Source organism: Scyliorhinus canicula, chromosome 5, assembly GCF_902713615.1.
Source record: "Scyliorhinus canicula chromosome 5, sScyCan1.1, whole genome shotgun sequence".
In the NCBI taxonomy this organism is placed as follows: domain Eukaryota; kingdom Metazoa; phylum Chordata; class Chondrichthyes; order Carcharhiniformes; family Scyliorhinidae; genus Scyliorhinus; species Scyliorhinus canicula.
The window spans coordinates 208,291,039-208,309,305 of NC_052150.1; the positions used below are offsets into that span (position 1 = coordinate 208,291,039).

Consider the following 18,267-nt stretch of genomic DNA (forward strand, 5'->3'; position numbering starts at 1 on the left):
CTATCTTCTCCTTGCACTTTGATTTATTTACAGCCTTATTTGCAACCGTAATTATTTGATTTGCAAGGACACTGATCCCAGCATGATTCAAGTGGAGTCACTCCCCAAAAAACAGTACTGCTTTTTAATTTTTTTTCAACAAATTTTAGAGTACCCGACTATTTATTTTTTCCAATTGAGGGGCAATTTAGCGTGGCCAATCTACCTAACCTGCACATCTTTGGGTTGTGGGGGTGAAACCCACGCAGGCATGGGGATAATGTGCAAACTCCACACGGACAGTGACACAGGGCTGGGATTCAAACCCGGGTCCTCAGCGCTGCAGTTCCAGTGCTAACCACTCCCCCACCGCGCTGCCCTACTGATTTTTAATTTAGTACCTATCTGCTCGTGTTCCCTCTGCAGAACCTTTTTCCTAGTTTTAACCTATATCATTGGCACCTACATGGACCACAACAATTCCAGGTTCCTCTGCAAGCCACATAAGATATTCTAAACCCTGGCACTAGGTAGGCAACACTGCCTTCGGGAATTGATCCCGGCTACAGAGAAGTGTCTATTGCTCTCATTATACTATCTCCGACCAAGACTACTCAGAACTTCTAGCTCTTGGATAAGGGTAGGGGTGGAGGCTCCTGCAATGTAACCTCTTGGATCCCTCTACCTGCCTAACATTAACGGCGTTCTAAAGGCATTTAGACAAATACAGGGATAGGATGTGTATTGAGGAATACGGCATTAAAGTGCTGCGCGATTTGGCCAAGGGTGGTATGATCACCGATACAGGCTTGGATGCCAAAGGCCCAGTTCCTGTGCTGTGTTGTTCTTTGTAGCTCTCACATGCTGTAGCTGCAACACATCACTTGGCCCAATTTTATTTAATTAGATTTTCAATTTGTTACTGATCTTTAGATTTCACTCAAATTTTTTTTCCTACCTACCCTTCAATCTCAATAAGTCAAAAAAGGTACAAGAGAGAAATACTCACCAATTCAGTTTGGCAGGAGGATGGGAACCAGAGCTATGGGTCAGAGGATAGGGTAGCTGTTGAACGGGCAGAAACCGTATGCACTGAGTCTGTAAGGAAGGATAGACAGTTGACAGGGCAAAGTTGCACTCAGTGGGATGGGTTAAAGTGTGTCTGATTCAATGCAAGGAGTGTCAGGAATAAGGGAGATGAACTTAGAGCATGGATCAGTACTTGGAACTACGATGTTGTGGCCATTACGGAGACATAGATTTCACAGGGGCAGGAATGGTTGTTAGGTGTTCCGGGGTGTAGATGTTTTGGGAAGAAGAGGGAGGGAGGTAAAAGAGGAGGGGGAGTGGCACTGTTAATTAGAGAGTGCATCACAGCTGCAGAAAAGGAAGTAGTCGAGGAGGGATTTGTCTACTGAGTCAATATGGGTAGAAGTCAGAAACAAGAAAGGAGCAGTCACTTTATTGGTAGTTTTCTATAGATTCCCCAATAGCAGGTAGTCAGGAAGGAACTCAAAAAATGGATTTAGGAGAGCTAGAAGGGGGCATGAAAAAACCCTGGCGGGAAGAATTAGGGAAAACCCCAAAGCATTCTACACTTACGTGAGAAATAAGAGGATGATTAGTGAGAGTAGGGTCGATCGGTGATAGCGGAGGGAACTTGTGCCTAGAGTCTGAGGAGGTAGGGGAGGCTCTTAATGAATATTTTGCTCAGTATTCACTAGAGAGAGGGACCTTGTTGCTCAGGAGAACAGCATGAACCGGTTTAATAGGCTCGAACAGTTTGATGTCAAGAAGGAGGATGTGCTGGAAAGTTTGAAAAGCATGAGGATAGATAAGTCCCCTGGGCCAGATGGATATACCAAAGTAACTATGGGAAGGGAGGGAGGAGATTGTTGCGCCGTTGACGATGATCTTTGTGTCCTCACTCTCCACTGGAGTAGTACCGGATGATTGGAGGGAGGCGAATATTGTTCCCCTGTTCAAGAAAGGGATTAGGGAAATCCCTGAGAATTACAGACCAGTCAGTCTTGCGTCTGTGGTGAGCAAAATACTGGAAAGGATTCTGAGAGATGGGATTTATGATTATTTAGAAAAACATAGTTTGATTAAAGATAGTCAGCATGGCTTTGTGAGGGGCAGGTCATGCCTTACAAGCCTCATTGAATTCTTTGAGGATGTGTCGAGACACATTGATGAAGGTCGGACAGTGGATGTGGTGTATATGGATTTCAGTAAGGCATTTGATAAGGTTCCCCATGGTAGGATCATTCAGAAAGTCAGGTGGCATGGGATACAAGGAAATTTGGCTCTCTGGATACAGAATCGGCTGGCCGAAAGAAGACAGCGAGTGGTTTTGTTTGGAGGTCGGTGACCAGTGGTGTCCCGCAGGGTTCTGTTCTGGGACCTCTGCTCTTTGTGATTTTTATAATGACTTGGATGAGGAAGTGAAAAGGTGGGTCAGTAAGTTTGCTGATGACACGAAGGTTGATGGAGTTGTGGATACTGTTGAGGGCTGTTGCAGGTTACAACATGACATTGACAGGATGCAAAGCTGTGCCAAGAAGTGGCAGATGGGGTGCAACCTAGATAAATGTGAATTGATTCATTTTGGAAGGTCAAATTTGAATGCTGCATACAGGGTAAAAGGCAGGATTCTTGGAAGTGTGGAGGAGCAGAGGGATCTTGGGGTCCACGTACATAGATCCCTCAAAGTTGCCACCCAGCTTGATAGGGATGTTAAGAAGGTGTAAGGTGTGTTGGCTTTCATTAACAGGGAGATTGAGTTTAAGAGCCCTGAGATTTTGCTGCAGCTTTATAAAATCCTAGTGAGACCACACTTGGAATATTGTGTCCAGTTCTGGTCGCCACATTATAGGAAGGACATGGATGCTTTGCAGAGGTGATTTACCAGGATGCTGCCTGGACTGGAGGGGCATGTCTTATGAAGAAAGGTTGAGTGAGCTTGGGCTTTTCTCACAGAAGCGAAGAAGGAAGAGAGGTGACTTGATCGAGGTGTACAAGGTGATGAGAGGCATGGATAGAGCGGATAGCCAGAGACTTTTCCCCAGGGTGAAAATGGCTGTCACGTAATTTTAAGGTGATTGGAGGAAGGTATAGGGAAGATGTCAAGAGGTCGGTTCTTTACATAGAGAGTGGTGGGTGCGTTAAATGCACTGCCAGCGGAGGTGATGGAGTCATTAGGGACATGTTTTAAAAATATATTTAGGGTATCCAATTAATTTTTTCCATTGAAGGGGCAATGGCCAATCCACCTCGCCTGCACATCTTTGGGTTGTGAGGGCGAAACCCACGCAAACGGGGACAATGTGCAGGCTCCACACGGAGAGTGACCCAGAGCCGGGATCGAACCTGGGACCTCAGCACCGTGAGGCAGCAGTGCGCCACCGTGCTGCCTGTCATTCGGGACATTTAAGCAACTCTTGGACACGCACATGGACAGCAGTAAATTGAAGGAGTGTAGGTTAGGTGATCTTGGATTTGCATAAGTGCCTGGCACAACATCATGTGCCAAAGGGCCTGGTCTTTGCTGTACTGTTCTATGTAATCACTTACCTGTGATACCATGAGGGTGTGTTTACTCATTGTTGAAGGGCTGCTGCAGCTTATCTCTCAGCTCTCCGACCTTGGCCTGCTCCTGCTCTCACTGACCTGTGGATGTAGTAAGGAAAAAAGGCACAGCAATACATCCCTCCCCAGCTTCCCTGAACTCCCAAACTTGTTTAGAGAACCCCAAGATATTCTGTATGTACATGGAAGGGAAGAGGTTAAACCAGGGAAAGAGACCAAGGGAGCAATCTGTGTGTGAAGGCATAGGACGTTGCTGGGGTGCTAATTGAATACTTCTCAGTGGTCTTCACGCAGTAGAAGGAGGACGTCGGTACAGAATTCAGGGAATGGGACTGTAAGGACCTTGAGCAGTTTGACATAGGAAGTGAGGAGGCACTGGATGGAGGCTTTGACCGACTTTAAAAATAGACAAATCCCCAGGCCCGGATGAATTCCACCCCAGGCTGCTGTGGGAAGGCGAGGCAGGAATTGCAGGGGCTCTGACACAAGTTTTTAATTCTTCTCTGGCCACGGGGGAAGTGCCAGAGGATTAGAGGACAGCTAATGTTCCACTTTTCAAGAAGGTAGGGATAAACCAGGGAATTACAGACTGGTGAGTCTCACATCGGTGGGAGGGAAACTATTGGAGAAAATCCTGAAGGAGAGAATTAATTTCCACTTGCAAAGACATTGGGTTGATTAGAGATAGCCAGCATGGCTTTGTCAGAGTGTCTGCCAAACAAATTTGATTACATTTTTTTGATAAAAGTGACCGAGTGTCTGGATGAAGGAAGTGCAATTGATGTAGTTTATAATGGATTTTGGCAAAGTCTTTGACAAGGTCCCACATGGGAAACTGAGAAGGTTGAAGCATGTGGAATTCAAGGAAACTGGCTTCGTAATGGGGCATAAAGGGTGGTGGGAAAGGCTGTTTGAATAACTGGAGGCTGGTGTCCAGCCATGTACCACAGGGATCAGTGCCTGGTCCCTTATTGTTGGTTATACATATATAAATGATATGGACAAGAACATGGAAGTAAGTTTGCAGATGACACCAAGAATGGTACGTGGTTAACAGTGAAGAAGAGGATGGTTGGTTAAAGGAATATATAAACGGGTTGGTCAGATGGGCAGAGCGGTGGCAGATGGTATTTAACCCTGATAAGTGTGAGGTAATGCACTTTGGAAGAAGTCACAGGACAAGGGAGTATGTAATGAATACCAGGATACTAGGCAGCTAAGAGGGACAGATGGATCATGACGTACTTGTTCACAGATCCCTGAAGGCGGCAGAGCAGGCAAATAGGATAGTTGAGAAGGTGTATGTGACACTTGCATTTATCAGTCGTGGCATTGAATACAAGAGCAAGAAGGTTATTTTGGAGCTGTACAGATGGTTCGGCCACTGCTGGAGTACTGTGTGCAGTTCTGTTCACCTCACTAAAGGAAGGAGATGTTTGCACTGCAGGGGTTACAGAGGAGATTCATCAGGATGTCGCCTGGGATGGAGCATCTGAGCTACAAGGAGAGTCTGGATAGGCTTGGATTGTTTTCTTTGGAGCAGAGAAGGCTGACCCCCTCAGCCTTTCTGATTGAGGCATACAAGATTGAAGGGTTTGGACAGGGTAAATAAGAAGCAGCTGTTCCCCTTGGTTGAGGGTCAATCACAAGAGGCCATAGTTTTAGGATGAGGGGCAGGGGATTCCGAGGGAATTTGAGAAAAAGACATTCACTCGGTGGTAAGATTCTGGAATACACATCCTGGGAAGGTAGTGGAGGCTGGAGAACTCACAACCTTTAAAACGCACTTGGACGGATACTTGAAACACCAACACATTCAAGGACATGGGCCAAGTGCTGGTGAATGGGATTAGCGTGATATTGGGAGTAGTTATTGTCGTTGCAGACTCGATGTGGCAAAGGGCCTTTTCTGCGCTCTACAACTCTATGGCTCTTCTCAACTCCCAAGTGCACTCTGCAGCCAGCACTCCACCTCATTAATGAAGCATTCACAATCCTCTGGGGTACAGACGATTCACGATCCTTTGAAAGAAGTAATTTCTGCCTATCTCGGCCTGAAAAGGCCAACCTCTATCCTAAGACTGGCCCTGTGTTATGAATTGGAAATAGCTGAGGCCCCAGCTCTGAACCTCTTGGCACATTACTGAGTGCAGACTGGCCCCGAGTCCTTCCTGCCCATTAAGCAATATCCTCTCCGTGCTAATAATTGTGTGGGATTTATTTAGTATTTTACCCTGCGGATGCGGGAAATCTGAAACAAAGACATAACGCTGGAAAAGCTCTGCAGCTCTGTCAGCATTTATGGAGGGTCAAACGGGAGTTAACGTTCCCAGTCCGTGTGACTCGAGCGGAAAATCCAAGTTTACTACATTTGCTGGCTCCTCGTCCATCCTACTAGTTACATGCCCACAAAACACCAATAGATCTTATGACCACCAGTACATTTTGAACACTTTTATTTTGCCAAACCATGCTAACACTTTCTGATCATACGATTTTCTATATTAATTGCTCAGACTTTCTTGATAAATAGATTCTGGGATTTTCCCAGTGACTGATGTTGGGTTAACCTGCCTGTAGTTCCTTGTTTTCTCTCCCTCCTTTCTGGAATGGTGATGTTACGTTTGCTAACTTCCAATCCACTTGTAGAACTCTGGGGTTTAGGACATCAGATCTAGGGAATCTGTGGAATTTTAGTCCCTTGTGTTACTCCAGTACGTTTTCTCGGCTGATGTTAATGACCTTCATTTCCTCAGGTTTGCTAGTCCTAAATTACTGTTTCTGGTATGTAATCTGTCTCTTCCACGGTGAAGACTGACTCGAAAGTATTGTTCAGCATCTATGCCATTTCCTTATTGACCATGACTATTTCTCCTGTTACTGCTTCAAAAGAATCAGTGTTTATTTTGTTTACTCCCACTCCTGAATGACCCCCACCCTTGTACCGATTTTGTACGTTCCCGCCTCCCTTTTCAGTTTCAAGGAAGAGTCATACTGGACTCAACTTTTAATTCTTATTACTCTCTTCAAAGATGCTGCCAGACCTGCTGAGTTTACCAGCACTTCTAGTTTATATTTCTGATCTCCAACTTCTCGGCACCGGTAGCACAGTGGTTAGCACTGTTGCTTCGCGGTTCCAGGGCCCCAGGTTCGATTCCCGCTTGGGTCACTGTCTGTGCGGAGTCTGCACGTTCTCCCCGTGCCTACGTGGGTTTCCTCTGGGTGCTCCGGTTTCCTCCCACATGCCAACGATGTGCGGGTTAGGTGGATTGGCCATGCTAAATTGTCCTGAGTGTCCAAAAAGGGTTGGGTGGGGTCACGGGGATAGGGTGGAGGTGTGGGCCTAGGTGGGATGCTCGTTCCAAGGGCCGGTGTAGACTCGATGGGCCGAATGGCCTCCTTCTGCACTATTGATTCTATGATCTACCCTGTCAAACCCTTCCAAGAACAAATGAGATTAACTCCCATCGTTCTGAACTCCAGAGAACCTAGGACTGTGGGCTTGTACAAGGACAGTATCTGTCTTTGCTCTGTGGTATTCTCCCTTTTCAGTACCCTGCTAACATTCACTGGCTATTCCGTGTTCATGTTGCAACCACGGCCTTTTCACAGTAACTTCATTTGAAACCTACTTGTGACGATAAGCGATTTTCATTTCATTTTCATTTTTTGGCTGAGGCCAAATAACCGAACACAAACTGGAGATTGAAACTGGACTTTCCAATCTGCTACTTTAATTGCCCGTCAGAGAGTTCAGCCACCAACTGGATCTTGAAGCATATTTAGTACTCTTCAACAAAATATATTGATGATGCTTCAGTTAAAACCGCTTGCCAGCCTGAGTTGAAATGCTGCACACGTTAACCAGAGTTTTATTGCCACTTTGAATAATTACTATAACTTTGAAAGTTTTCTCCTTACAGTAATTGCTGAACGTTTATAAGTGGTACAGCGCGGCAGATTGTCCAATTGTAGTTGTCACTTCCATCTTTACTTTCTATATTCATCCAGCCGTTGATTTCAACCAAACTCCCTGCATGCTGTCCTCAGACTATTTTAAAGTGAAGTTGTGGAAGATTTCTCTTCCGTTTCGTGACGATGTGCTCTTTTCAGTGAAAACATTGCTGGGAAATGAAAATATAGATACAACATCAGCAATTTGGGCGGAAAGGATGGGCCAGGGGGTATTATTGGATAAGGTTTAGCACTAGTCTGTACCTGACCAGGTACAGCAGTGTATGAAGAGTAACTAGTGATCAAAATGTCAGCAATGCTGAGCGAGTGAAATAGTGTTCGAAGAACAGATGAGGAAGTTATTTAGCAGTTTGCCTCTTGACCCTGTGCTGCCGTTCAGTCTGGTTACCCGGGTTATTCTCTCTTCCAATCTCTTGCACCGGGCAGAGGATACAAAAATCTGAGAACACAAACCTACAGATTCAAAAACAGCTTCTTGCCCCCTTGTTACCAGACTCCTGAATGACCTTCTAATGGACTGATCTGATCTCTCCACGCATCTTCTCTACTGTGTAGCACTACACTCGGTATGCTTCACCCGATGTCTGTGTATTTATCGTATGCCCTATGTTTTTCATGTGTGGAGCGATCTGCATGGACTGTACGCAGAGCTATACTTTTCACTGTGCCTCGGTAGACGTGACAATAAGTCGACATCTAAATCATGGCTGACCTCAGTGCAGCACGGTGGCCTAGTGGTTAGCACAGCCACCAGCGGAGAATCGTGTTCCGGCATCGGGGCGGCGTGGCCCGGTTGCGGAGATTCTCCAGCCCGGCCCAGGGCTGGAGGAATCCCGCCTCATGTGCTTTTTAAGCAGCCGTCTCAATGTTTCCTGCTAACTTGTGCAACGTTTGGTGATTGCTGTATTTATACACTCATTCCTTTGTTCCTCAACCCAACCCAGACTTGCACCTTCCAAGTAGTAAGTGACTGTTGGGCTGCATTGCCATTTTGCCCATTCTGTAAGTTTAAATGCGCCATCCTGTAACTTACTGCAGTCTCCTTCAGGAATGAGTATCTTGGCCATCTGTAAATTTGGTAGCCATGATGTGGCGATGCCGGCGTAGGACTGGGGTGAGCACAGTAAGAAGTCTTACAACACCAGTCGGGGAACACTTCAGCAGTCAAGGGCATTCAGCCTCTGATCTCCGGGCAAGCGTTCTGCAAGGCGGCCTTCAAGACACGCGACAACGCAGAATCGCCGAGCAGAAACGTATAGCCAAGTTCTGCACACATGAGTACGGCCTCAACCGGGACCTGGGATTCATGTCGCATTACATTCACCCCCCACCATCTGGCCTGGGCTTGCAAAATCCTACCAACTGTCCTGGCTTGAGACAATTCACACCTCTTTAACCTGTGATTATCCCTTTCTCCAGTTGCTCTGTTTGAACCTGTAAAGAGTTAATTACCTGTAAATGCTCGCATTCAAAGTATTGTCTTGCATCTTTGACTTTGTCTATATATCTGTTTCTGGAACCCACCTCTTCATTCACCTGAAGAAGGAGCAGTGCTCCAAAAGCTAGTGATTCGAAACAAACCTGTTGGACTTTAAACTGGTGTCGTAAGACTTCTTACTGTAAATTTGGTGTCATCCGCAAATATGGAAATTGTGTTCTTGATTCCAAAGGCCAATTTGTTAACATCAATTGTGAACAGCTCATCCCACCTTCTGCCACTCTGAATAACTACCTCCCTGCTCTCGCTCTGTGTTCTGTCTTGAAGCCAACCAGCAATCCATTCTGTCACTTATCCCTGAGCCTTCAAATTCTCGACTAATTTGTGGCCTGAGCCTTGTTACCTCTGCCCTTGAGTGCTGTCGACCTTCCTGTTTATCCCTTTATTCTTCTTTTGTACCTCTTCTTTTCTCTGATATTGGCAACAGCATTTTCTTTAGTGCTCTCAGTCTTAAGGTAAGCTTTTTGTTCCCTTTTTGGCTCTATCTTTCGTTTTACTATCTGCTTGTTTTAAAACTACTTTTGAGTATTTTCACGTTTGATATTTTAAAAATTCATTGATAGGATGTGGGTGTCGCTGACTAGGTCATCCCTAATTGTCCTTGAACTAAGTGTCATTCAGAGGGCACTTAAGGGTCGTCCACTTTGCTGTGTACCAGATAAGGACAGTAGATTTCCTTCCCAAAGGAGCATTAGTGAACCAGATTTTTAAAAAAAATATGATAATCGACAATGGTCATCATTCTACTTTTAATTCCCGATTTTTTAATTGAATTCTAATTTCACCATCTGCCGTGCTGTGATTCGAACCGTGGTTCCCACAGCATTACCCTGGGCCTCTGGATTACTAGTACAGTCACAATACAACTATACCCCCGCCTCCCTGCGACTTTTCTTTAACTGTCCTAAATCTAAAATGGTGACAGGCTGCCCACTGATTGCTTATCTGAACCCTAATTGCACCTTAGTCTGCCTCTCCTTTTTCCCCTTTTCGATCTCCCCTACTCTTTATTTTAATGCCGATTGTCTCTCCCAGTCCTCTGTGCACCCTCTTTCTCCTCTTCAAGTGCTGCATCCTGTTGACCGCGACCTCGTAAATAATTTTAACCCTTCCTCGCAACACTCCCCCATAAACATTGGTCCCAATGCTGTTAAGGTGCAAACCATCCAACTAGTTCCATTCCTCACTCCTGCAGCATTCTGTAGTCCCTTATTAGCCTGCTTCACCCTCCTGTTCCTATACCGATACTGCAAAAGTCGCAGGGGTAATTGACTCCCTAAAAAATGCGTTGGTTCTGGGGGGGGGGGGGGGGGGGGGGGGAGAGATAGCAGCTACTTTTCTTGATCAGGTGACAACTTGTTGGTGAAATTGGACCGTATCATTGACTGGATCACTGCCAGGAAAATAAATCCTGGGATGTTGGAAGCCAGACACCAAAATCCTTTCAGTGAGAAGAGCCCCTCTTACAAATTCACCAATTACAGCAATAAAGAAGAATTGTGATTTGCGTTGTTACGACACAATGGGCGAAGATGCGGTCATTCCCAGCCCTTCTCCCTGAGCCAGAGTCTCAATACCATTGAATTAACCAACAATTCTTAGAAAATACCCCAAGTCTTTGGCCCTTGGCTGCCCAATAATCACAGTCAGCAGGCTCGTAACCACAATTGCTTTATATTTATAACAAGAACTAGAATGAAATATGCAGCAAATACAACTGGTTAACTATTATCTAATTCCTAATCCCTGCGTTATTTGCCATATATATACATATTTATACACACACACACGTACACATACACACACACACGTACACTCTCACACACACACGTATACACACACGACACACACGCACACACACTCGTATATACACACACTCGTATATACACACACACACACGTGTGTGTATATATATACACACACGTACATATACACACACACACACATACATATATATACACACACACACATATATATATATATATATATATATATATACACACGCACACGCACACACACAAGACAAACAGACACTGGGAGAGAGGGGTGAAAATAATAAGTAAAAGGATAAAGAATCTTTATTTTAGATGATTGTCTTTAAGCACACATCCCTAAAAGTTGGCTGTCAGGTCTCGGGTCTTCAGCCTGTAATGGTTTTCGATGTAGATTCATTCATTCAGATTCTCTGTAGGCTCAGAAATACTGCAGCTCACAGCCTTTCTGGAGAGAGAGAAGGGAAGGAGAGCAGTTACTCACAGCTCCTTCCTTGAGCATCCCGGACCCAACTGTGCTTTCCTTGGGTCTCTGGCAGGATCCAATCACCACCGGTTACCGGACAGATTGTAGCCTTTTGGCCAATTCATTGGGCACCAGCCAACCAATCGAACCGAATCCCACCCCTTCTCTACGATGACACAAAGTCGAGTTCTGTTGCTTGAAAATGAGCACCATATACTGTGCTGCAACTTATTAAATTCCTCACTCTTTCTTCTCCTTGGCTTAAAGATGCATTCCCATTAAGCATCCATGGATCAGAATGATAACATTAAAAAAGGGGAAATACGGGAATCCACAGGAAGGACACTTGGTGTAGACATTTGCCGTGTAGACATTTGCCATTTGATCAGAGAATCCGAAGGAGGCCATTCAACCCATTGTGCTGGTTTGTTTCTTTGCAAGGGCGGTTCAGTTAGTCTCACTTTGCCGCCCCTTTTCAGTAGCCCTGCAAATGATTTTCCTTTTCTAGTATATATTCAATTCCCATTTACCAGTTGCAATTGGATCTGCTTCGACCGCACTTTCATTCCAAATCGATGACCTTAATGAGAGCTTTAGATCACTTGGGCTTCAGGCGGTTTAAGTTTGGCTTGAGTAAGATTTTGGTCGCATTAGACTCATTAGAGTTTTGCTGCTGGCGCAGTATTGTATTTATCGTAACTCCGTTCAGCTAATGGAAAGTGAAAGGTGCATCTGATGCTATGTATTGGAACTGAAAGGTGTGTTGCATCTGTGTGCATGGGGGTGGTGCAAAGTTCTCCCAAGCTTTAGTCCATCGAAATGGATAGAAAGCAAAGTAAGCGGGCTTTGTTTGGATTGGGTGTTCCTCTGAAAATTTGCTCAGTTTTCCGTTCCTCTAGTCTGTGTGCCAGGCAATCCAATAGCTGCAAACCTGAAGTCTATTTAAAAAAAAAAAAAAATGTGCCCTATGTTTTAGATTATATTAAGACATTTTTCTTCGACATTTCACCCAGTTGCACTGTTTTGACACTCTGACTCTCCTCTTCCAGATTTTGCAGTCCCTTTCAGCTCCGACCAAAAATCTGGAAGCCGCCAATCAGAACCAGCAGGGACCAGAACTCCGACATCCCAGCGCCGTTCTTTTCACGCAGGTCAAGCAGTTAAGCCCCGAAGCGCAACAGCTACTGCAACAGCAGTCGCAGCAACAGCAGCAGCACCAGTTGCTGCAGCTCCAGCAGCAGCATCTGATGCAACTGCAGCTACAGCAGCAACAGCAGCAGCAACAGCAGCAGCAACAACACCATCCTCAACTTCACCAGCATCCATTCCAGCAGCAGCAACATACGTTCTCCCAACAGCAACAGCACCATCACTTGCAGCAACAGTTACAGCAGCAGCACCTTCAGAGGCTGCAGCATCTCCAGCAGCAGCAGCACCTACAGCAGCTGCAGCAGCAACATCAGCACCAGCAACATCATCATCAACAACAACAGCAGCAACATCAGCAGCAGCAGCAGCAACATCCTGTTCCACCACAGCAACTGCAAATCTTTGGACATGACCCAGGCCTAGAAAGTAAGTGATTGAAGAGGAAACGCTTCATTGGAACGTATATTTTGAAATACAGCAACATACGTCATTAAATTCACATCAGGTACTCACAACTTGTCCGTAAATGTTAGATCTGGTTGCTGCAATGCTTGGTAACACTGTCCTCTCAACCCGCACCATTGTAAATTATGTCAATGCTCCCCATTCCGTCTTGCGATTTCATTTGTCACAGTCAAGTTGCAGGTTCCAACCGCTAGGTAGCAGTTGGAGGCACTTTTTTGAAGTCTCCAAGCTCTTAACCATCTTGCACATTTTCATTCATCAAACTATTTGTAAATTGATTACTTTTTCTCTCTCTCTCAATGGGAAACCTCACCAGAGACGAGTTGTCCAATCTCTTGCCAACCCCAAGCCTTTGAAGCATATTGTTTTCTAAATCCCCCCCGTGGCTTTGCTGCGAATTGCCTTTCTCTCCTGCATGAATCCCGGCTCTCTCATCTCTTTCCTGACGATGTGTGCTTCGTAGTCCTCACATCCTCGCACGAAAGGCGGACAAGCGGCTTCCCCCACCTCTCTCTGGAATTCTTTTCCTGAATCCTTTCAGTCTCGGGTACATCTCTCCTGACCCAAGAAAGCCTCCTCAGGGCTCAACTCTTAGAAACTCACCAACTTCAATGTTTCATTCACTTCTTTATTGGGTATTGTGCCTTTCATTCCAATTAAATTGTGAAGTGCTTTAAAACACCTGGCTGCATTATAGGGATTATGCAAGTGTATTTTATGTGCTCAGACCTTGTTGGTCACCATTTAAGATTTCCTATGTGAGTCACACAGTCGGCACCACAGAATCGTTTGATCGTATACAACTACAACTTACATAAATATCATAAAATGTTGCAAGGAGCTTCACAGGATGAGACTGAGCCACAGAAGGAGATATTGGGTCAGATGACCAAAGACTTGGCCAAAGGCATAGGTTTTGAGGAATTTACTCAAGATGCAAAGCACCTTCCTTCCATCATGAGGTCAAAAATGGGGATGTTCGCTGATGACTGTGCAATGTTCAGCACCATCCGTTGCTCTTCAATACTGAATCAGTCCATGTCCAAATGCAGCAAGATCTAGACAGTACCCGGGCTTGGGCTGACAAATGGCAAGTAACATTCATGCCGCATAATTGCCAGGCAATGACCCTCTCCAATAGGAGGTGGAAAGGTGAGTTGTGAGAGGAATAGAAACAGTTTGCAAAGAGATATTGATGGTTAAGCAAGTGGGCAGAACGTTGGCAAATGGAGTATAATGTGGGAAAATGTGAAGTTGTTCATTTTGGAATGGAGAACAAAAGAACAGAGTATTGTTTCAATGGAGAAAAACTGCAGAAAGCTGCAACACAAAGGGACTTGGTGGTACTTGTGCACAAATAGCTGGGGGAAGGGCAATTATGATGCCATTAGACATGACTTAGGATGTGTAGGATGGAGAAGTAGGCTGCAAGGGTTGGGCACACTGGATATGTGGAGCTTGTTCAAGGAACAGCTATTGCGTGTTCTTGATCAGTACGTACCAGTCAGACAGGGAGGAAAGGGTAGAGCGAGGGAACCGTGGTTTACCAAAGAAGTGGAATCTCTTGTTAAGAGGAAAAAGGAGGCCTATGTGAAGATGAGGCGTGAAGTTTCAGTTGGGGCGCTTGATAGTTACAGGGAAGCGAGGAAGGATCTAAAGAGAGAGCTAAGACGAGCAAGGAGGGGACATGAGAAGTCTTTGGCAGGTAGGATCAAGGAAAACCCAAAAGCTTTCTATAGGTATGTCAGGAATAAAAGAATGACTAGGGTAAGAGTAGGGCCAGTCAAGGACAGTGGTGGGAAGTTGTGTGTGGAGGCTGAGGAGATAAGCGAGATACTAAATGAATACTTTTTGTCAGTATTCACTCAGGAAAAAGATAATATTGTGGAGGAGAATGCTGAGACCCAGGCTATTAGAATAGATGGCATTGAGGTGAGTAGGGAAGAAGTGTTGGCAATTCTGGACAAGGTGAAAATAGATAAGTCCCCGGGGCCTGATGGGATTTATCCTAGGATTCTCTGGGAAGCCAGGGAAGAGATTGCTGAGCCTTTGGCTTTGATTTTTAGGTCATCATTGGCTACAGGAATAGTGCCAGAGGACTGGAGGATAGCAAATGTGGTCCCTTTGTTCAAGAAGGGGAGTAGAGATAACCCCGGTAACTATAGGCCGGTGAGCCTAACATCTGTGGTGGGTAAAGTCTTGGAGAGGATTATAAAAGATACGATTTATAATCATCTAGATAGGAATAATATGATTAGGGATAGTCAGCATGGTTTTGTGAAGGGTAGGTCATGCCTCACAAACCTTATCGAGTTCTTTGAGAAGGTGACTGAACAGGTGGACGAGGGTAAAGCAGTTGATGTGGTGTATATGGATTTCAGTAAAGCGTTTGATAAGGTTCCCCACGGTCGGCTATTGCAGAAAATACGGAGGCTGGGGATTGAGGGTGATTTAGAGATGTGGATCAGAAATTGGCTAGTTGAAAGAAGACAGAGAGTGGTGGTTGATGGGAAATGTTCAGAATGGAGTTCAGTTACGAGTGGCGTACCACAAGGATCTGTTCTGGGGCCGTTGCTGTTTGTCATTTTTATAAATGACCTAGAGGAGGGAGCAGAAGGATGGGTAAGTAAATTTGCAGACGACACTAAAGTCGGTGGAGTTGTAGACAGTGCGGAAGGATGTTGCAGGTTACAGAGGGACATAGATAAGCTGCAGAGCTGGGCTGAGAGGTGGCAAATGGAGTTTAATGTGGAGAAGTGTGAGGTGATTCACTTTGGAAAGAATAACAGGAATGCGGAATATTTGGCTAATGGTAAAATTCTTGGTAGTGTGAATGAGCAGAGGGATCTCGGTGTCCATGTACATAGATCCCTGAAAGTTGCCACCCAGGTTGATAGGGTTGTGAAGAAGGCCTATGGTGTGATGGCCTTTATTGGTAGAGGGATTGAGTTCCGGAGCCATGAGGTCATGTTGCAGTTGTACAAAACTCTAGTACGGCCGCATTTGGAGTATTGCGTACAGTTCTGGTCGCCCCATTATAGGAAGGACGTAGAAGCTTTGGAACGGGTGCAGAGGAGATTTACCAGGATGTTGCCTGGTATGGAGGGAAAATCTTATGAGGAAAGGCTGATGGACTTGAGGTTGTTTTCGTTAGAGAGAAGAAGGTTAAGAGGTGACCTAATAGAGGCATACAAAATGATCAGAGGGTTAGATAGGGTGGACAGCGAGAGCCTTCTCCCGCGGATGGAGGTGGCTATCACGAGGGGACATAGCCTTAAATTGAAGGGTAATAGATATAGGACAGAGGTCAGAGGTGGGTTTTTTACGCAAAGAGTGGTGAGGCCGTGGAATGCCCTACCTGCAACAGTAGTGAACTCGCCAACATTGAGGGCATTTAAAAGTTTATTGGATAAGCATATGGATGATAAGGGCATAGTGTAGGTTAGACGGCCTTTAGTTTTTTTTTTCCATGTCGGTGCAACGTTGAGGGCCGAAGGGCCTGTACTGCGCTGTATCGTTCTATGTTCTATGAAACACAGAAAGCTAGCGCACAGGTGCAGGAAGGCTAACGGAATGTTAGTCCTTATTTCAAGGGGGGTGGAGTATGAGTCGGAAAATCTTGCTGCAACTGAATAAGGTACTGGTGACACCACATCTGGAGAACTGAGTGGTTTTGGTCCCCTTACTTAAGGAAAGATATGTTATTGGAGGCGGTTCGGATAAGGTTCACTAGGATGATCCCCGCTGTGGGGGAATTGTCTTATGTGTAAAGATTAAACAGGTTGGGACTCATTGGAATTTGAGAGGTGATCTGATTGAAACATAAAGGATCCTTAAGGGACTTGTCAGGGTAAATGCTGCGAGGATGTTTTCCCTCATGGGAGAGTCTAGGACCAGAGGGCCTAGTCTCAGAATAAAGCGGTGACCATTTAAGGCTGAGAGGAGGAGGATTTTTTTCTCTGAGGGTTGAGTGTATTTGGAACTCTTGGTACAGAGAGCCGTGGGGGCAGAGTCCTTGTGTATAATTAAGACTGAGATGGATAGATTCTTGATCAGTATGGGAATCCAGGGTTCGGGGCAAAGAGAAAGAAAATGGACATGAGGAATGTCGGATTAGCCATAATCCTATTGAATGGCAGAGCAGGCTTGAGGGGCTGATCGGCCGACTCCTGTTCTAATTCTTATGGTGTAAGAGAGGATCTAACCATCGCCCCTTGGCATTCAATGGCATTACCATCGCTGAACACCCTTCTATCAAAATTCTGCGGATTACCATGGAGCAGAAACTGAACTGGACTGGCCATAAAGATATTGCGGTTACCTGAGTAGACCAAAGATCAGAAATCCGGGAAACACCTGGAGTCGCTCACCACCCTGACTTGAAAAATAGATCACCGTTCCTTCCCTATCGAGGTGTCAAAATGCTGGAAATCACTCCTTAACAGCACTGTGGGTGTACGTGCACCTCGAGGACTGCAGCAGTTCAAGAAGACAGCACACCACTACCTCAAGTGCAACGAGGGATGGACAGAAATGCTGTCCACGCCAGCGACGCCCACATCCGGGAAATAAATGAGAAAAAACGTGCCAGAATCCGAGGTACTCTGATGTCTCAAAGAGTTATGGAGATGGAGCAGATCACAGAAATAGAGAGGTGAGATGCTGTGGAAGGATTTGAAAACAGAGTCAATTCCTAACCAAGACGTCGATTGACTGGAAGCCGGTCTAGAGCACAGCGGTGATGGGTAAAAAGACAGCAGAGTTTGGGATGATCTCAGGTTTATGCAGGGTGCAATGTGGGGAGATCAGCCAGGAGTGCCTTGGAATAGTCAAGTCTGGTGGTAGCAAAAGGCTAAATGAGATGGGCAGCACGTGGCACAGTGGATGGCACTGCTGCCCACGACGCTGAGGACACGGGTTCGAATCCCGGCCTGGGTCATTGTCCATGTGGAATTTGCACCTTCTCGTGTCTGCGTGGGTTTCACCCCCACAACCACGCTAAATTGCCCCTTAATTGGGAGAAAAAAATTTGGGTACTCTTAAATGTATTTTTTAAAAGGCTAAATTAGGTTTCTGGAAGGAGAAGGGTTGAGATGGAGTGAAGTCTTGGTGATGTTGCGGTGGTAGACAGTCTTGGGGGTGCGGCTGCCAGGTCAAAAGGTAATTTCAAGGTCAGATAATGATACCAAAGTTGAGACCAACTTATTTACAGACAGTTGTTAGGCCAACGGGTGGGGTTCGGAAGACAGTGAATAGAATTTGGGAGGAGTCTAATATCCTGATATAGCGACTGACTGTTATCCAATAATATATTAACGGTTCTTTTTTTAAAGAAATTTAGAGTGCTCAATTATTTTTTTCCAATTCGGGGG

At 45.5% G+C, this 18,267-nt stretch overlaps 1 protein-coding gene across 1 annotated transcript in view; it reads left to right on the plus strand.

Annotated features, from left to right (window-relative positions):
• The window catches only part of paxip1 (PAX interacting (with transcription-activation domain) protein 1), a 127,501-nt gene that overhangs the window by 54,433 nt on the left and 54,801 nt on the right, over window positions 1-18,267 (plus strand). Inside the window, exon 7 of the mRNA XM_038798403.1 lies at window positions 12,331-12,856. Coding sequence (XP_038654331.1) covers window positions 12,331-12,856 — 526 coding nt within the window. The remainder of the gene's footprint in view (window positions 1-12,330; window positions 12,857-18,267) is intronic.